Here is a 21,307-nt window from a genome sequence, read left to right as displayed (position 1 = left end):
ATGATTTAGAAAAGGCTTAAAGTAGACTCTGGAGACTTTCTGGAATGAAAAATTATCATTCTAGTTTACGGAAAGCACTTCAAACTGCAACAAAGAGCGGCTACTTGAATAACCCACATAGTCTACCAAATTTAAAAATAAAACATTTCTCAAAGTTTCTTGCAAAGTTTTTAAACTGGTGTAACGCTTCATTTGGTAACGTATAATATAGTTCGCTTACGAAAATACCCCGGAAGTAGAGTCTGCGCTTCTGTAGCTTAAACTTGCTAGCTAAGTTAGCCTGCTAGCATCACAGAAGCTGCATTACGACTGTTGAACTGTTTGTCGAGCTGTTTGTTTTCAGTCCACTCGTTTAATTAAAGTCATATGTTGGTTATTGAAAAGTACAAATATCATGTTATATCACACACGTTATACTGTATAGTCATTTGTAACGGTTCTCACGGTTGCGTCGGAAGAACTTCCGGGGCACCTGTAACTCGCACACATAACACACCGCGACACCGTCCTTGCTCACCTGTCCCCGCTTTCATGTACGCTGCGGTGATCGTTGCCGCTGTTGTCGGCGGTGGCGTACTGCTGCTTATGCGTCGTCTTTTCCCTCAGAAAGCTGTAATACTGCTCCGGTATCCCGCCGACACCATGCGAGGAAAGACGGTCATTGTGACCGGGGCTAACAGCGGGATAGGGAAGGCCCTGGCCGGGGAGCTGCTGAAGCTCCAAGCGCGGGTCATCATGGCCTGCCGGGACCAGCGGAGCGCCGAGGAGGCAGCCAGGGACATCAAGGAACAAGCGGGACCAGAGCAGGGAGAGGTGGTCATCAAACACTTGGACCTCGCTTCTCTTAGATCGGTCCGAAAATTTTGCGAGGAAATAAATGAGGTCGGTTGAGACGATACATGGGAATGCAAGCGTGGGGAAGTTAGCCATATTGTCTCCTGTTGGACAGTTATTTTGCAAGCTGTAACTGTTTGTTTCGTTACTGTGCAGCTTAGCTTTGAAACCACTGCTGTCTAGTTCATTCCAGCTGTTGTCATGTTCAGTACAAAGGAGAACATGACTGGAAGTTGTGGGGGCTGTCCGTGGTGCTGAACTTCACCACTGACCTGAGATCAGACATAAATTTGATCAGCTTTTAGATTATAGTCAGGCTGAGAAACTCTGTCATCAGGATGTACTCTCATACATCCTTTGGAGGTTCAGTCAGTACATTCAGTTCATTCAGTCAGGTTGTTTTCATCATTGATTATTCTGCCAGTTATTGACTCGATTCATCAATTTGGTGTGTAAAACATCAGAAAGAAAAAACAAAAAAACATCACAATTTCCTGAAGCTCAGCTCCAACCAGCAGCTCAAAACCCCCAAATATTCAATTTACTGCAACATAAGACCAAGAAAAGTGGCAAATTCTTACACTGGAGAACCTAAACTATCAAATATTTGCCCTTTTTGCTCGTGAATCTCTGAATGAATGTTCATCTTAATTGTCTGACAGTCAGCTAATAGCTTTATTGATCAACTGTTGCAGCTCTACGCTCAACAGATATATTAGAGTCCAGCTCTTTCCATGAGAAATCTGTAACTATTTATATGCTATATTATATTATATGTTTCTAGATCTCTTTTGATGGTGTGGGTGATGGTGCTCAAATAGTACTAACACAATATTTCTGTCAGATATTACAATAACAGTTTGCAGTTTGCCTTTTCTTTGTCATGAGCTGACATTTACCTCTCATAACCACCAGGTGTCTCAAGGTGTTTCCTGTTAGACCAAAGTTTTGTTTCTCGGGATCTATTAAGTGGAAAAGTCAGAATGGAATCAATTAGTGGTTTATTAAAAGCAGCTACGTTGTAAAGCTCATTCAGTGAAGCCTGTATATGTTCAAAACCAACAAATTATTAGCTATTGAGCTGAAATTGTTGACTCTTAAGTGATTTAATTTCCTCTGATCCTTTAGGAAGAATCCAAGATTGACGTGCTCATCAACAACGCCGGCATCTACCAGTGTCCCTACTCAAAGACAGAGGATGGTTTTGAGATGCAGTTCGGTGTGAATCACCTGGGTCACTTCCTCCTCACTCACCTCCTGTTGGACCTCCTGAAGACCTCGGCCCCCAGCCGCGTCGTCGTGGTTTCCTCTAAGCTGTACAAATACGGCCAAATCAACTTCGATGACCTGAACAGTGAAAATAACTACGACAAGGCGTTTTGCTACAGTCAGAGCAAGTTGGCCAACCTGCTGTTTACGCTGGAACTGGCACGCCAGCTGGAGGGCACGGGGGTCACAGTCAATGCTCTCACCCCAGGCATCGTCAGGACCGGACTAGGCAGGCATGTCCAAATCCCCTTCCTGGCAAAGCCGCTGTTCCACCTCGCCTCGCTGGTCTTTTTCAAGAGTCCACTGGAGGGGGCCCAGACTCCTCTCTATCTGGCCTGCTCCCCCGAGGTGGAGGGAGTGTCGGGGAAGTGCTTCGCTAACTGCAAGGAAGAGCAGCTGATGGCCAAAGCTACAGACGACCAGGCCGCCAAGAAACTGTGGGAGATAAGCAGGAGGATGGTTGGGCTCGAGAACTGAGCAGAGTCCTGTTCTGTGGACAGTGCTGGGAGGACTTATGTGTTCCTGAATGAAGTACTTCATCTATAGGAGCCCCAGAGTCACTGTTCTGCAAGAGATAGTGAAAAGACATATTGCCACCTAAGGGATTATTAATTAAATGGCATTGTGCCAATGAAGTGTGTAAATGAAGTGTCTGTGAGCACGAGTGCAGATTGAAGTGTGCTGATCACAGAATGTTTAAAGCTTTGAATTAAAAAAATGTGCCTGTAAAATGATCTTTCCTGTCATCCACCTGCTCCACAATAACTTTCCCTGTCTGAGGTCTTCGTCATGCACATGTACATTGAAAAAGCCGATTAAAAAAGCTGATAACAAGGATACGTGGTCAAGAAGTCAGTGTTCTCCGAGAGGTATAGCTGAGGAAATCAGGTTTCTCCAGAACAGCCACATGAACTTGTGACTTTTTGGCTTCCTAGAAAGACACTCAGGAAGTCGAGGAAGCATGGTGCTTAATAGTAGATGCTCCTGTCAAAACTACTTTCATTTTTCATTAATTGATTCAACATTAATGTATACTGGAGATCACTGAGGAGTGGGTGAGCCTCATTAACAGTGACATCGAGTCAATTATCAGAACAAAGAAAAGGAAAAACCACAGCAAGAGGCGAAACCACAATTAGCTACTAAAAAGCCATTAAAGCTTTACGACTGGGGAAGATAATAGAAACTAAGATTTACTAATTTGCTCTATCCCGGAAGCCTGGCCATGCTGGCTTCATGAATCCGATGCGTCCTCAATAGTGCCTCCCTGTCTTTCTTTATGCCAATGGGCCTGAGCGACCTTCCCACACGTCAAATCAAAGAGAAAGACCTCATCTCGTTCACCAAAGTCAAGCTGAGTTGTCACCTTTTATTGTGAGGTCACATTATTGCTTGTGCTGCGCAACTCCTTAGAGCGGGCTGCGAAGCATATCCATTTTCTAGTTCAGCATTTGGGCCTGAATGCTAAATTTGTGCATACTTAAGCATGGAGAAAAAAGAAAAGAAGAAGACAAGAGGTGGAGGGTGGCTGTTGATCTAGTTCCCCTCTGTTCATGTGTTTGAAGTGTTAATGCTTTCTGCCGTGTTTGGAGGAGACTGCTGACAATAAGGTTGACGATGCAGATCAGTGAGACGCTGCTGCTGCTGCACCGTGGCTCCCTCTTGTGGATGGATTCAATCGCACACCGCAGCAGGAAGGAGTGAAAGGAGTCACAGCAGCAGTTACAAAGTGAAAATTCAGATGCACGAGAACGAACAGAAGAACATGTCTGAAATGAGAAAAAGGACGAAATTAAGGCCTGCAACTAACAATTATCTTGACTATCAATTAATCTGCAGATAATTGTCGAGGTTAATTGGTTCATCATTTGGTCTATAAATGCCAGAAAATACTGAAAAAATTGCAATTTCTCACATTCAAAATTTCCTAAAGCTCATTTGAAATCTTAAAATATCTTGTTTGGTCCGACCAGCAGTTCAAAACCCAAATATATTAGTTTTCAGTTTGCAAGCAGCAAATTATTACATCTGAGAGTTGAATTGCTTTAAAAAAAAGCCATCGCTTTATCTGCTAATTGTTTTTTTTTTGATTAGCTAATTGCTTAGCCATACAAACAGTTGGAAAAATGAAAAATATCTACGCCTCCGAATACCTTGTTTTGTGTAAAATTAACAGCCCAAATCTCAAAGATAATCAGTTTACAACAGTGAAAAGCATCAAGTCTTCATTTCTGAGAGGCTGGAGCCGGCATTTGGCCTTTTTTCTTGGTAACTGCTCGACTAATTGATTAACGGACCATCTCTTTTAGCCCTACACCTCATTGCAATACATTGAGCTGAAAAGAGTTGAATCAGCAGGTCTTACAAAAGTGAAATTTATTGTTTTTTCACCACTCTGGATATATGCATTCCCAGCATGACATTTGTAACATACATCAGAAGAGGAACTGCTGCCGTATGTTGAGCATTAGCGTATTTAGTGTATTTAATATCACAAAAACTCACAATAACAATCACTTCATTGCAGTATTTTCCTGATAACTCTTTGAAACACCCAAATAAACTTTCTGTCTGACTTGGGTCTGCTGATCTTGTCGAAAATCCCTCTCCACCACCCTCTTTTTAAATTCACCACAGTGATAAAGCGGGGCTCGGCCGTGACTCAGCAGGCACGCGCCACTCGGCTGCAGCAATGTGAGCTTGACTGATGAGCGCTCTCCCTCCCAGTTCATCACTCGACTGCGGATCAGCAGACGTGTAATTATCTTAAAACAACAAGCGATCATATTCTACCGTACTGGAGCGTAGAGTGACATTAAAACATGGTGTCTCTTTCACACATCAACAGTTCAAATCCCCTCATCTGAACATTAAAGGAAGGCTTGGAGCTCATATGTATAATTTGTGCTTTATTAGGCGAACAAAACAACCAAAATATATAAACATGCATCGTTGTCAAAGAAACAGGGTTACAGTGGCTTGATGGGGTGTGGGCATCCAAATCTGAGGTAGAAAGGGGGCAGGAAAACCTCTCCGTGGGATACAGAAGAGCAAAACTAAAGTAATACTGAATGCCAAGACAGATCTCAAAACGTTCCATCAATAACAATATAACACACCCACCGATACTGTCACATTCAATCAACAGAAGAAAAGCAAAAGGTATGTTTCTCATAAGTGATTAATTGGTTTTTGTTGTCTTCTTATGTGCAACACTCACGTTTAAATCCTCACAAGGCCGACGCTGTTCCAGCCGATTAAAAATAACGGCTGAAATAAATCTATGTGCAGTTTCTTCTTTCTCAATTAAAATAGTTTTCAAATATAGGATTGGCAGTTTTTTAATTTATGTACAAGTTCCAGGTTTGCACTTCGTTTTGATTGTTTTGGATGTATTTCTCGCTAACGGCTACATACAAAATATATCACTCAATCTTTAGTTAGAAGTATATATTTATACATTTGGAATTTCAATACGTACACATTCTTACAAATTTTACCAGCCACTTGAGCTCCTCTGCTCCTTTTGCCCCACACCCAGCTCTTTCAACATGACGTAGCTGCTCCGGACGACTGTACTGTGAACTGTTGCCGTCCTCTGCCACACAGTCAAAGCTTTTACATAATCAGCAATAGTTACACGTTCATGATACTGAATTATTTGGCTCCTGGCTTCTATGCAAACCGTTTTCTATCAAAATGGTCGTGCTAACAGGAGGTGTAGCTGGTCTAGCTGTAGCCTTGCGTTTAGCATCCTGTCAAAGATTAAAACCTGATTGGAGAGTCCTAGTTCAGAAGTGTTCCATAAAGCTGGGCCTTGGTCAGGCTGTCCTTCCTGGAAAGTCCCAGGGAGCCAAATTTTTGGTTGTACGGAGGAGGAGGGGGCGGGGCCGGCGGCGGCGACTGGCTCACCTGTGCGGGCAGGCTGTGCATTTCCACTTGGTAGTGCTGCAGCTCTGCAGCCATCTCGAGGGTTCTCTGGTTCAGAGACTCGGTGGAGCTGTTGGGGCTGGGGTCTACATAATCCGTGCTCTGGCCGCCAGCTGCCACATTACCCTCCCTGTCTTTGGAGCTCCCTGAGTGGTAGAGGCTGTGCTCCGACCCCTGGCTGTCCTCGGCTCGGTACAGGTGGGCTTGGCTGTGAGCCTGCCGCAGCCCTGGGCTGCATTCGGGGCTGGGGCTGCCGGCTACCCACACCGGGTCCATGACGCCCACTGCGTGATGGTAATAGTCAGCCCCCTCCTGGAAGCTGCTGTAGAGCGGCCCCAGGCGGATCTTAGCAGGCCGGACAGAGAAGTGCTGCTCTGAGAAGCTGTAAGGTGAGGCGCGGCCCGGGCTGCGGTAGGTGTGGGCACTTAAGTCCTCCACACTAAGTTGTCTCCAGCGGCCGATCAGCTCCTCCTCCTCGGGGGCTAATGTGCTGCCTCGACGACTGTCTCCGTACGCGACGCTTGGTGACGAAGAGGGAGGGAGCGGCTCATATGGCTCACTGAAACAGGAGGACATGGTGCGGCTGTAGACAGGCGAGCTGCCGTTCTGGTGGTGGCTCAGCTCGGTCTGCTGGAAGGGATGAGCGTTGGCAAAGCCTCTTGGACTGTCCCCCTCCCAGGATGAGTCACTCTTTCTCTCATAGTCCCCTGCATCTCTCCAGTCCATGTAGAGGGAATGGTGGCGCGGGGACGAAGCTGCACTGCTGGGCGGGCCGTTGCCTTTGTCTTCAGACCCCCCTCCACTGAAGCTGGAGTAGGAGCTGGAGCCTGCGCCCAGCGTGGCGGTGAACTTGGCGAAGTGCTCCTGGGAGCAGCCAGCCGTCAAGCCCACCGAGCCCTCCTCCGGGTTGCTGTCGGTGGAGTTTTGGGGCCCGTACAGCAGCTTCCTCTGACCGTGGAGGTCCATGCTGGGCCTCCGCTCTCGGTGCCGGTCGTCGGGGCAGTACAGCGCTGTGTCGCTACTGTACAGGTCAGATTTGTAGGCTGCACGGAGCCCCAGCCGCTCTCCTGGCCCCAAGCGCTCCAAGATAAAAGCGTGGTCCTGGGTTTGGGGGCTGGGGGAGCGGGAGGCCTGGCTGCTGCTGCAGGCCTCGTCTGGTTTCTCCAGCACTTTGGCAATGAGAGAGGCCGGGACGGTGTCGGGGTATGAGTGGCAGAGAGGCGACTCCTCCATGTGCATGGTCAGTCGCTCCTGAAAATCAGCCGGCAGCTGGAAGGGTCAGAGAACAGAGAGGGGCAGGGAAACACGAGTGATATCAGTGCTGCTGTACCAACAGATGGAGCTGTGCGACATTTGTGCAGCTTTATTGCATGTCACACTAAGTGATGGGTCTAAAAAAGTCTTGGTCGCAATCTATGTCAGATAGCACGATGTCAGATTGTGCAAAGTATGCGCGGTGAATCGTAGCGTCACCGTGTAAACAGGAAATGGTGCATGAAAGCTGAGACACATCATCATCTGCACCACTATCTGCAAAGTTTTTTTCAACAAAATCTTGCTGGATCTTATTAAATCAAATTATTTTACAGGGTAAATGTCACACTCACATATGCAAGTGGTTTAACAGAAATCCTTCTTTTAATTCATGAATTGCCCTTCTTCATTTTTCACTTCTGCTTCTACTTTCTAAGAGGAAGAGAAAACTAAAAACTTGTGAATTGACAGGTCAAAATATTGTTATTTTAATTGTCTCTTGTATACAGTATGTATCTCTCTCTCTGTTCCCTCATACATAGATTGTCTTTTTCCGATTTGAACAGTATGCTTTTGTCTCGGGCCAGTCATTTTATGCCATAGCAACAGTCATATTGTGAGAAATTGGTCCTGACTTGTCAAGACTGTCCTTACTTAGCCCCAGTTTGTCTTTGGCCGCCATAGCTTCAAATCAGCCATGGGTGGACGTGCCTCACGGGTGGGATCAAGCACCTACTTTTTGGATTGTCTCAAGTTTCTCTCATGATTATCTACTTTCAGACAGCCCAAAACAGCACACTGTAAAGAGACATTAACATGAGAACTCTGAATTGTATTTATACTCAGTGAACGTATATTTGTAGAAAAAATATCAAGCTCATACTGTTTATATTTCATACTGCAGTTTACTTTCTTTATTTAATGTATTTCAGTTTTTGTCCCTGTGCATTGCAGTATGTGTGTCAGTATGTCACACAGCAGGTGTATATCACAACAACACACACCTGCGCATTACCTGATCTGACTGGAATAATTATACATGCGTCACTATGATAACAATCATAAAAAAAAAATCAAAGTGTCATTTTCAGTGATAACAGTCTTAACAAAAGAGGAAAAAATGAAAGGTGAACCGAGGAAAAGACAAGAAAGACACTGGTCTATTCTGAGCATTTCTCAATAAAAAAAGCCTCTATTCACTATCTGTGCCTCACCATAGCAACAAGCATTAAGCCAGCATATCATCAACAGGAATCTAGTCAGTTGTTCCTAATTGGCAATGAGAGGCAAGCTAATTATAACTTTGTAGAAACAGAAAAGACAAACACCACAGAGAACATGAAAAGACATTTTATCATAACAGTTTTATTACAACTTGGACCAAACTAAATGCCACTTAAGTACTGTCAACACATTTTTCATTTGGGCTTGTTTTGAACAAGATCACAATTAGCTTTTATGTGGCGTTTAGAAATCGGAGTCCAATCATTGTATACCCTCTCTGCGCTTGTTTTGCAGCAAAACAAACGACTGAAGCACTTCAGTAGGCGATGAAGAGCCACTGTGCTTCTCAAAATGCTGCGGCTCCATTCATCAATATGCTTTCGATTAGCTAACCACCCACAGGACCAGCAAACCAGTGGACATACTGTGAGTGCATGTATAGCCTCTGACCCCAATTATGTTTGGCACTGTGCCTGCAGAACAGTTTTTCACTCTTTAACTGATCCTATACTGTGTCCAGCCAGGGTGAGTATGTGTCTGTGTGTACTGGATAATGTGTAGGGGGACATTTTATGAGCCTTACGCAACCAGCCGCAGTTTGCATTGATATTTCCATTCAGCCATATGGGCAAAACGTGGAGAGGCTCTCTTTAACCCCATGGACGCACGCCAGCTTTAAAATTCACCCTTGTCACATGGGCGAGGCACAAGGCCCAGGGCTGATGCAGCGGAAAGTGGCGCCAAGCTGGCCTGGTGTTGAAACACTCATCAATACTCACACGCATCTCTTTTCACAAGCAACGGCAGGAGAGCGTGATGAGGCCGCGCTGTGCTCTCCATTTACATTTTGCTCCACATTGTAGTTTTAGCTCCTTGAACATTTGCACACAATCTGCATTGAAATAGTTCCTGTGGTGCTTCATGCTTAATCACTGTCAAACAATTGCGTGATTACTAAACCTGGTGCAGAATAATTGCACTCTGACTTGGCTGCATGTTGAGTGACAGGAGGAGAAAGATTTGTGCTGCTGTGACTATTACATGTAAGCTCACATGTAATAGTTCAGTGTCAAGAGGATTTAGTGAGAACTAAGGCACAAAGCAGTTTATGTTTGATATTTCTCCCATTTGAAAACAATAACTGTGGTGGTGGAAAGCTGAAATGCTGTACTTAAGAGATTTTTCGAGGTATTTATACATTACTTGAGTATCTCCATTTTCTTTTTTCCGTTTTTACTAAATGCAGGGCTTTTACTTGCAACAGTGTATTTTTACACAGTGGTATTGTTATTTTTACTTAAAAGTGCTCAGTACTTCTTCCACCACTAAATAAATGGACAAATGTATAACACAGCTTAGTTCAAAGGAAAAGACGCATTCAATAAAAAGCTCAAATTTTACCTAAACTTTAAACCTAAAAAAGTAAGAGTGGCTGTTGAATCTGCCCTGGTGTGATTTTTGTGACTATTCTATTCTAAAAAACAAATCCCAATAATAATTTTCTTATCATCGAATATAATTTAATTAATTACAGTTTTTATTTTTCAGCATGAAGTAACCACACTTGAATTTGCAAAAATAATTCATAGAAAATATGAAATAATGTGTAAAATGCAGATGATTGCTCACTCGTCTGTGACCACAGCAATCACTGCTGTTCATAATGTAAATGACTCCATCTCTAAACTGTCTGATCGTTATTACAGGAAGCATGTTAAGCAGTGTTATATTCGCTTCCAACTTTTTGAAGCCTTGCCTCTTTCACCTCTCTCAGGTGAAGGTTGTTCAGCCAAAAACAGCTTTCGTTCTCCAATCCCCGCCTTCCCTGCAGTGACCCAGCAGCTGCCGCTCCGCCACGTCTCGTCTCTTATCTCTTCTGCCTCACAAAGGGCGGGATGACCTTCACTTACAGTCGAGACAGCAACATTTTCTATTTTTTTTTTTTTTTGCCCATCTTATGTCATGAGCTGAAAATTCATCTTAGTGCCGCCTCACATCACATCTCCTCTTGCCCACAAATCATAGCTATTTGACCAGATCTCTCCCTTTCACTTGGCTACCATTGGATTTTCAGTGTGTCTGTTACACATGATTGCTCTGGGCTCACATCAAATTATTATTTCTATCTTTTTATGATTTAGCTCACTTTCCAAACCACTTACAGATAGCTGACTTCAGTAACTTCATGAGTCCCAAGCCATAAGCTACGTTCAAGCACCCACACTACCAAACTATTTAGTGTGCCAGAAAAAGGTTTGGCATGTCCCAATACATAGTATGTCAAATGCAGTGTAACGGCTATTCCCACAATCCTCTGCGCAGCAGAAGAGACGTCACACCGACAGCAGGTTGTGCAAAGTCTTGGCACCTGTTCCAAATCCCATTCTTTTCTTTTTACTTCAAATTTCCTGCTATATGGACTTCGACCGATGTCTGAGCAAGAGGGTCAGAGTTCAAGGTGCAATGCTGTGATGAAGAAGTATGTCCCAATTGTATGCATACTATGTATTTTTTAAGGGTAGCTGCTGTACGTTCTAAAAGTAAAAAGAAAATGTATGTGATTTGGAATGCAGCCCACAGCAACAAGCGTGTGCATTACTTTTTAGTGTCCCCTGGAAACAGTTTCTATTGTTTGTCTACTCGCATGTGTTTTCTTAAGCTGCACCGTGTTCAGCTCTCAAGAGTAGATCTGAAGTGACTGAAATCTAAATAAAATTAATGAAACAGGTAAAAATGTTTTGCACTAAATTCAAACAACAACACTAAAAAGATCTGAGCTCGACTGTGAGGAAGACTGAGTGTACAGGTCAGTGTCGGGCTCACCTCAGACAGCTGGGCCCTGTAAAGAGATTTGTTGCACTGGAGGAGCTGAGCAGCCAGGTTACAGTCCTTTCTGTACAGATCCTATGGAGCCACAACATGACCACAAATGGACACAACAGTTAGGGATTACCACTCATTTATGTTGATGAGTATTTTCATCATTTCCACTTATTAGGACTCACTTTTCTTCTACACCCCAAAACTAACTTTGCTTACTGCATTGAATGTTTTAGAGGCTTTTGTGCAGCTTTGTGAAGGTTAATAAGAACACAGCTTTTTTGTTGCAGCTTCAGCATCACTTTAGATACTATTGAATATATAATTAATAGAGATTGTTTTAAATACCTGGTTAATGAAAAAATACCCAAGCATCGATAATTTTGACAGCCTTAATAAGGATAATTCTAATTTTTTTCTCTACTCTCTAATACTAGAATACCCAGGTAGGCCGTGATGAGGAAACAAAAACCTATAAAGTGGAAAACGTTTCTAATTACAGTGACAAATTAAAGGCACAGTATTCTATTCTCCAGGTGAAGATGTAAAGGGGCTCTTACATTGTCTTCTTGTAGCTTCTCGATGGTGAGTTTCGCCTCCATCAGGTGGTTGTTGAGAACGATGATCTCTCTGCTCAGCGCTCGCTTCTCATCGTCATGGTGCTGAGACTGACGACAGGAAGTGCCATTATAGAAATCACCAGCGTGAAAAGGAGACAACATTTATTAACATCCATTAATAACAACACTCATCAAAGCACGCATCCCAGTTTCTAGAATTCTTTAATGAACCAAATCCCATTACAGTAATTCAAAGCACACTTTCTATGACTTGCCTATGACCAGGTTTATCACTTACCATCAACACTTTATCAGTGGGTGTATGATTTCATGATTTTATTACTTGAGGTGTTTTTTTCTCTAAATGAAACTAAATTTACCAACAAAGATTCATGCATTTAAACATAAACTAAAGAAAAAAAACACAAACTAAAAAATGAAAAAACTAATTAAGCAAATAAAACTTCCAAATCTCCTGGATATTAGATTTTCTATGAAAACTATTACCCTGATATATACAGTGGATATGTATAATAAAAGCAGCATCTATTCTCTGTGCAAGATTGTGTATGAGACCCTCAATCTAATTTTGAACACAGGATGGATACAGTAAAGATACACTAAGCAGCATCACGCACTGATGAGTGTTTAATTGGCAACGGGAGATGTGGGGCTGATTGTTCCACATGTGTGAAAAACGGTTTTGCATGTTGAGTGACATTTTAGTTCGTTGCTGGCTGCCTTTTCAAACCGATTTCCTGTCAGCTTCCGTAAACAACATGAAAAAATAGCCGGAGGTTAGTATTACATGGCAGCTGCGCTAAAAGAAATGTGGCCTTTGTGTTGGTTTAAGTGTGTAAAAGTTTGCTCTTTTCTCTTCAGAGTCTTCCTCCTTTGAACAGTGTAGCTGTGTGAGTAGAAGCCCACTCAGAGTACATCACTGTGTTTAGCTGTCTTGTAATTACATTCTCTAGTTGTGGAGGGCCACGGGGTCAGATGGGTTTGTGGCACCTCTGGAGTAAACAAGCTTTACGATTACACAGAGACTTACTCAGCACCTCTCTCACCCTTGAGGAGGGGATACGTGAGATGAATCAATAACAGCTGATGAGGACGCTTCACAAGAGGGGGGAAAAAAAGCTGCTGGTCTTTATTTTAAGAAAATGACCATTTTTCTTCTCATAAAAAGCCGGGTGACGTTAAGCTTCTTATTAACCTGGTGTCTCGCTGCTGTTGCATTGTAATCACGACGACGGCCGTTATTATCTTGTGCTGTAACAAACCCATTCGCTGAGCGTTTTCAGCTGTCTATAGACACCTGATTGTCATACAGTGTTCTCAGGCAGGCTAGTTAATTGTATCTTTCCAGCAGCAAAAGCGATGTCTGACAAATGCAAGTGAGGTGCGTTGCACTGAGAACAATGGGTTTGCTATCACGCTGCCATTGGAAGGAGGACAGCCAATTGTAATAAGCCATAATTAACGTCAGTGGTACCAACAGCAGGGCATATTCATATTCAAATAGGCTCGCCAAGTGTTCTGTACCACGTCTAAAACCCATGACTTGCTTACGTGCTTCTCTTTCTTCTGCATCTACAGGTACTTACCCGCAAGCACGGGAATTCATATAACTGGATGCAGAACACACACACACACACACAAAACAAGGGTGTAAACACTTACATCTCTGTGGATCTTCTCCTCCAGATCTTGGTTGATCCTCTGCAGTGCTGAGTAGCTGCTTTGTATTCTAAACGACACAATAAACGACATTGCTCACTTGCAGGTAATAGTTTGTAGGTACACATGCAGTACACAGCAGCAGTCAGAGACCTCTTCAAACTGAGCTGTCTGCAACACAGAGCTAAAGCGCATGACAAGTGGACCCCAACTTCCCAACATAAAGTTCAAGTTTTCTGCCTTTCCTCCACATCTTGCTTTTTCTTTTATAGTTTATACTCTATGATATGTTGCTACACTATACTATATACTATATTATGGTATATAGTATAGAATATATATATATATAGCGAGAGTAGCTATATTACTGCATTTTATCTTGCATTACACTAGCATTCAAAAGTTTGGAATCGCCTGCCACAATAGCTTGATTCAGTGCAGTCAGGACTTTTCTATAATCCTATAATGTTAAATTTGCTTTACAAATATAGATGTTATTTTTGTATGACTGACAACTGAAAGGGCAGAAAGAGACAAAGACACATCTGAGCAACAGTTAGAGAAGAATATAAGTATTCACCAGTCATCAGTCAAAGAAACTGGAAACTTAGCATCAATATCTGTGCAGATTTATACAGGAACAAGTTCCTGTTTCACTGTCCTATGCACAATAATGCCAAGAAAAAGATGGAATAAACAGACGTGTTGCTTTAGCAAAGCTATTCTTAAAGCTTCTAAATAAAAACAGAAGGTTAGTCTGGGGTTAGCACTACTGGAACATGAGCTGCACATACTCTTGACTGACAAATCACAGTGTAAATGTATTCAGTCTAACCACTGAGTCAACTGCAGATGCACCGCTGTGGTTCAATAATGATCAAGGGTCACTTATGCTTTCCTGGACTAGAAAACAAATTAAAAATAAAAGGGTATTTGGGGGAAAAATCGTCACAACAGAACGTTTTATTTCATTCAATTATTCTCCTTTTGTGGCTAAAATGTAAAAAATATATTTGGTGTTTGTACAACACCTGCTACCTACTGTTTGAATGGTTGTGTATTTCAGATTCCACACTGTATGATACTATTATACCATAATATGTTAATATGTTATACTGGTCTATTACATCATGTACTACATATTTCTATATTAATTCTTTAATTAATTCTTTAATATTATATGCTGTCCTGGTGTACTTTGTTATAATAAATAAGATAAGTACTAATATAAGATAAGATATTTGTCTTATCTTGTTTTATCTTATCCTTAGTTCCGTCATTTTAAGGAATCAGACAAGTAAAAAAGATTGAGCACCACTGTCCTGTGCAATAAGTAGGTGAGGACACAAATACTTTCCAAGTCCAGCAGATAAAATAAAATAAAATATCATAAAATAATTCAGTTTAATAAATTGCCCAGATAATAGCATTGCACAATGTCAAATAAATTGGATTACCTTCATCTGGATTGGTTGTCTGAGACACCACAAAGCAGTCTGCATGGATGGTCTCACATAATCCTCCTTTGTAATTACTTAAAAATCCTCTCCTATCATGTTTATGACATAGAAACATACTCTGCTTTGAATAATAATTTGTCGGACATATTTTTTTCAGTTAAATTGCCTCATTGAAAAAAAATCCAGAATCTATGAATATGCAGAATCTTTCAGTTTGTAAAAATGAAATTTTCCTGCTTCAGCAGATTAATGTGAAGCTCTGAACGTTCATAATTTTGCGAATTTAAGATTAAACATCCAAGTACTGACCCAACGATAAGCAAAATGAACATTTATAACGCACAAGGGCTTTTAAGGCGTACCACAAGGTGCTGTTCTTGGTCCATGATTTTTTGGAATCAGCATGAGTAATATTGTTTGGCAACACAGCCTTGCAGTACCAATTTCTGTGTACACGACACGCCATGTGGCTTTGGTGAACCTCGCCCCATCCCTGCTTGTGAGCGACTGAGCCTTTCCAGGATGCTCCTTTCATATCCAATCATGATACTATCACCTGTTACCAATATTTACCTGTGGAATGTTTCAAACAGGGGTTTTTGGAGCATTCCACAACTTTCCCAGTTTTTGTTGCTGCTGTCTCAACTTGTTTGAAAGTGTTGCTGCATCAAATTCAGAATAAGCAGATAATTCCAAAAATCAATGAAGTTGATGAGGTAAAACATTAAATATATTGTCTTTCTACTGTTTTCAGTTGAGTTTATGTCAAAAAGGATAAGCAAGTTATCACATTCTGTTTTATTTATGTCTTAAACATCATCACAACTTTTCTGGAATCGGGGCTGTAATCTACAGGATTACAAGATTTCCTGCAGAGAATTTCATAATGTGGCACTAATTATAAGAACAATAGAGACAAAATGTGTCTATGGCTTTCTTTGTGTTGCATGTTTCTCTTCAGATGACAGGAAAACCACCCCGTCTGTGTTTGATTGTTAAGATATTCTGTACCCACACACTACTCATTACGCTCTAAAAACAATCTGATGCAGTTTATATTGTGCATTTCATTAAATCTCATGCTATGAGACAAAATCACTAGCAGCAAGAGAAGAAGGCTATAGGGCTCTTCTCCTAAATCCTCCACAGCACATTACATTTCTTCAACTTTAAAGCTGCTGTTCACTGGACCAGAGTGCACACTGGCTAACTTTAGATACAGCACCCATGGGTAAACACTGAAGTTTGAAAGTTCAGTGCAGCAATTCATATCATAGAAATGGAGTGAAAAACAAAGGATTTATAACTTGACGGTCTCATCCCACTGGATCAATTTAAACCTCAAACTGTATATTCACATGTGTGACTGAACTCTTTGCTATTATATCCCCTGTCATGTTATTTCTGCTGTACCCTGGTTTCTCTTACAAAAGCGATTTCTGTCTAGATGAGTTTTACTAATTAAAAACAGTTGTGAGAAGATTTTTAGCCAAAATCTTCTCACAACCCAGTTCCTTAAGCAGACCAGTGGCCAGACCCTCAGTTTGAGAACCTGTTTTAAAATAGTAAAATCTAGGTCCACCTCGACTGACTACAACACGCTTCTTACACATTAATGCATCACAATCTCAAAACAATAACAACTAAAAATACTACAGTCTGTATTAAAGTTTTATTCACATTCCGTTTAGTTGCATTAAATATTATTTGGTGTCTCCTGTGTCACCATTAACAGGTAACCAAATGAAACATTGAAACACCACTCCCTTGAATAAAATTACGTATTTCTCCGGGTTTGAACATTGTTGGTAACATTTGGGATGATGTACACACCTCAACAAAATATATAACATGGGTCTAATTGTTTTTAGATGTTTCATTGTGGAAATGTTACATATTGTGCGTAAAAGTATGTTTTGCTGATAATACCTCTGTGCCTTTACTAATGGCAAAGATTTTCATTTCAAAGTCTGCTTACAGGTACTGCAGGAGCGAAAAAGCCTTTTGTTGCCCCAGAGGCCGCTGGTGAAATCTACTATCTAGCATTGCCTCAAGTGATGTCACTTGAGTCAGGGTCAGCAAGTTTGAAAATGAAAAAAATCTGCAGGTGTGAAGTTAAAAAGACGTGATCTTACCAAACCTTACCAAACACACGTCTGCTTAAGGCTAAAGGGTTGAGGCTACATTAGCCACTACTAGGGTAGCACACCCAGACCTCCAAGTCAACTGTTGCATTGTGGGTACTGTCGGTACCAGGTTTACAAGGAAGAAGGATGTGTGTAATAAGAAAGACAATATCTCTGCTTGTGCTGCATCAGTTTTGATTGTCCATCATGAGCCCAGCAATGCTTTAAGAGTGCGATGCTAAGTCAGTGGAGTGTTGTTTTAAGTAGTATTTTAAATTCAGGCCATTGACTTGTAAAGGAGTATTGTGGTATGTATTGTGGTACTGGTACATAATTAAAGGATCTGAGCACTTCTTCCACCACTGTGCTGGACAGTATGCTGGCCTACCTGCGCAGTTTATCAGTGAACTTGTCCAGTTCCTCCTGTGCTCGGCGCAGCTCTGTCTCCAGGTACTGCCGCGTGGAGTCAAACTCGCTCTGCAGCAGCTCCAGCTTGTGTGTTGTGTAGGAAAGCCTCTTCCGTAAGTCCTCCTTCTGCTCCAGCAATGAGCTGCACACATGCACGCACGCACGCACGCACGCACACACACACACAGCAGATGATTGTGTTCAAGGCATATGGTGGAGCAAACAAGCTTGTAAATGGGGTGTATGCGTATCTTTCCTAGACTTATAAGGGTCTGCATATCTTTTTAATGCACCCCTGAACGGCCATGCGATGGCGATGAGACCGTCATGAGAGGGCGATAAAGGCAGAAAAGTTGTGCGAGAAAGTGCTTCGTATGAAGAAAACATGGGACCAAAACAGAGATCGCTAATTAAAAATCCAGGAAGGGGTAAGCGAGGGTACACAGCTTTTTACGTCATTAGAGCACTTTGAGCATGAGATCTCTTTTTCAGCATTAAAGCTCTGCAGCACATCACAGAAACCCAATCATCAGTGAGATTGGTCCCACAGAAAAAAAGAGAGGGTGTAATCTGTGATGAAATACGAGTCAATGAACTCTAATACATCATATGAATAGACTGTGAAGGCTCAGATTTACGGAACAGCGATACCCCCCACATGTAATTCAGCGAGACAGCACAATGATGACTATTTTCAGAGTATGTGCATTACCTGGGCTTCAATCTAATAAAAGGGCAAGTATGAGTGGGAAAAGAGGAAATGTCTGTTGCCGTGATGGATCTGAGTGTGCACGGCTGGGCTTAATGGACCCTGTATTGACGGACAGATGGAGGAAGGAGGGTAATGACTCTATCTGCAGCCGGATAACAGATAACAGAGAGTAGATGGAGATGTGGTCACGTCGCTCTTTTCACTTCCTCTCTTTGTCTCTTTTTCTCCCTTTAAACAAGATCATAGGGTGGGGGCTGAGAGAGAAAGAGCTTCCTTTGAATGCTTTCAGGTATTGTCCAGTTTCCAGCTCATTAATATGCATCATAATATTTCTGCTGTCAGTGGGATGAAAAGCAGACTGGGTCAGTCAACACTTGATACAGTTGGTAAGACTAAATATTACCAGTGCAGCATTCCTCTGTCTAAATGTTTGTCTTTTAAACCACTTTAGATTAATTACAGAAAGTCACACAAATAATATAAATAAGGTATTACTGGCATGAACTGGTTCACAGTCATGCCAAACTCACACCCAGTGGTATATAATGGATTTATTGTTAGTGTATGACACTTGAATAAAAAATATGAATGAATGATTTTCTGCATATGGTAGAGATGCAGCAAAGTCCTCACATGATTATCTTCCAAAAACATCTCATGTGTGTTTTGTGATCTGATATTCTATAATTAACGTTTATGCAAATACTATTTCTAGGTTAAAGTGAGTGAAAGATGGCTCTCGTGGTAAAAATAAACTATAGTTGACTGTTGGTAGGAGAAGGCATGTAAATCATATTTTTCAGCATCAGTATCAAAGGCTTCAAAGGACCCCCTCCCCCCTAAGAGGTTCGCAACAGCTAGTGGTGGAAATGAAGACTCACTTTCACTAATTTCAATCATTCTGTTCGGTTCACTTCAACAATTTATAGTCACTGATTGCGTAGTTTGTTCACTTTTTTTTTTTTTTAAGTTAAGTAATGGGGTCACCATCCAGATGCACCTCACATCAGTAAGCGTTCGTGCCTGTGTCCTTCGAAGCTGCTGGTTAATAATGTGCCAGAAAAGCACAAATAATAATACAATAAAAATAACAGGTGAATGGCTGAAAGGCTGAATTCTATTTAGCTGCTTCAGTTTCTGGGTCCTGGTAATGTGCATGTTGGTTCACTGTTGCACTGGCACGACCTACTGGGACTCCTGAACAGAACAAGCCATCGTTAATATCATTATTACATAGTTAGTTCAGTTTATATGCTTGTTGTTTAATATCAGTTTGCATGTGTACGAACACTGACAACGTCACAGTACTTCCACCTTTAATTCAGACAGAAGCTGGACATTATTTGCACGAGCAAAAACCTCGTTTTTAGAAAAATGTAAATACAGGTCACAATGGGTATTTCGTTTTTCTTTTTCTTTTGATGTCTCTTTTTTGGCTAGGCATCACATGTAGCCGAGCAATAGCTGCTATTATAAATCATAGCTCTTGCAGTGCCTAGCTAATTAACTTCCACGTTCACTACGTGACATCTCATGCTAAAACAAGGCATACTAGCTTAAAACTCATCAAGTTCCAACACTACAGATAACATGGTCACAAACTGGGCTATTGACATCCATTTCATTTGACCACAGCTGCTCTTCAGTTTGCTACTTCGCTAACTTGTGCTACTTTCTGTCCTTTAAGTTATTTTTACTCAATCAGTTATTTCTGTCTCCAGCACAGCTCTGCACCAAGAAATGCTGTATGATAATAGGTTAAGTGCTAAATAATCTCAGAAGTCTATTGTATCTTGGTGCAAATCAAATTAAAAAGTAATAATTTTCACATGGATCAGGAATATTGTTTACAATCTAAGTGGAAAGCTGTTGCATTTATTGTACAACCAAGTCAGTGAGAAAAACAATACCTGCCTACAGAGTGATTCAATGAATGTCTCAACTGACTGGCTGGCATTTCAGTGCTGCATTACCCAGCAACCCCCACCTCCTGCTTCTCTTTGAGTGGCAGGCATTCGCAGGGGAATACAGGTGTTTGTTGTTTGATATAGGATGAGTTTACGTGAAGTAGCTCCAGGGATGAAAAATCCCCCATTAGTGACCTCCCCTGTGAACAGGAGCTGAGTCAGACATAATGAGTGCTTTCATTCCGGTGAGATGAGATGACGAGGCAGCATGACTTCTGGGCTCAGGGAGGCGGGATGGGGCTGCTTTAGCACCACTGGGCGGCGAGAGGAGACACCTCGTGGGCGGATGAACGGACAAACAGATAAAAAAACCAGGACGGATGGAAAGATGGCATCTGAGAGTTTCACTCTTACCTCTTTTTCGGATGTTTTCCGCCATTTCGGGGGACTTTTAAGGCGGTTTTGCCAATGTATATCTTTTTCATGGTTTGTCTGTGTTCCTTCCCTCTCATGTGTTTATAGGGGTTGACCAAAGGGAGCCGTCATGTGTGTTAGTTTCCCAAAGGAGACCAGCTAAGTCTGGCCTGCAGAGCTATGGAGTGCTCTACCTGTGTTGACCCTGCCAAACAAAGCAAACACACAGGTTGTCAACTATTAGTAACTACGGTTCAGCCAGGGATCCTGTTTGTAGGACAAAGTCGATATATATTTTGCAATGATAGTCATTTTGATGGCAATATTCCCCACAGTTTTGTACTTGGCAGGAAAAGAAAAGCTGAAACAGCAATAAACTCTGCACTAAATTCAGAGTAACAGACCCTTTTGAAGGTTAGCAGCTCTTAAAAGGTTAAAATCCTTCCCTGGTGATGGAGCTTTTAGGCTGATTTTAGTGTTTTTTCGGTGTACATTTTCCTCACGATGTCACACTGTGGTGTTTCCTGTGAAGATACATTGGAAGTGAAAATGAAAGCATCTAAGACATCAGTGGTAAATGTCAAGTTCTGGTGTCAGTGCTTCAGACTTAAAGAGCAAGGGCCTCCTTTTGTTTTGTAGCAAAGTTCAACAATCACAAGGACAGGGGCAGGATATACTCCACGGCTTGCACCTCGGAATTTATGTTGGT

At 41.9% G+C, this 21,307-nt stretch overlaps 2 protein-coding genes across 2 annotated transcripts; one reads left to right on the top strand and one right to left on the bottom strand.

Annotated features, from left to right (window-relative positions):
- The first annotated feature begins 478 nt into the window (after window positions 1-478).
- rdh14b (retinol dehydrogenase 14b) lies at window positions 479-2,910 on the top strand. The gene is made up of 2 exons (XM_041958408.1): window positions 479-882; window positions 1,963-2,910. Exons 1-2 carry the CDS (start codon window positions 532-534, stop codon window positions 2,578-2,580), a joined length of 969 nt encoding a protein of 322 aa, XP_041814342.1. The 5' UTR covers window positions 479-531; the 3' UTR covers window positions 2,581-2,910.
- Window positions 2,911-5,889: 2,979 nt separating this feature from the next.
- Window positions 5,890-20,696, bottom strand: si:dkey-174m14.3 (uncharacterized protein LOC563117 homolog). The gene is made up of 6 exons (XM_041959198.1): window positions 20,599-20,696; window positions 17,546-17,707; window positions 13,575-13,641; window positions 11,892-11,999; window positions 11,335-11,415; window positions 5,890-7,302 (listed from the first exon to the last, which is right to left on the bottom strand). The coding sequence occupies exons 1-6, from the start codon at window positions 20,694-20,696 to the stop codon at window positions 5,890-5,892; spliced, it is 1,929 nt and encodes a 642-aa protein (XP_041815132.1).
- Between the last annotated feature and the right edge of the window lie 611 nt (window positions 20,697-21,307).

The sequence above is a fragment of the Chelmon rostratus genome, chromosome 18 (genome assembly GCF_017976325.1).
Source record: "Chelmon rostratus isolate fCheRos1 chromosome 18, fCheRos1.pri, whole genome shotgun sequence".
Lineage (NCBI taxonomy): Eukaryota > Metazoa > Chordata > Actinopteri > Chaetodontiformes > Chaetodontidae > Chelmon > Chelmon rostratus.
Note: the sequence above shows the minus strand (reverse complement) of the source record. Positions and strands in the feature narration are given on the sequence as shown.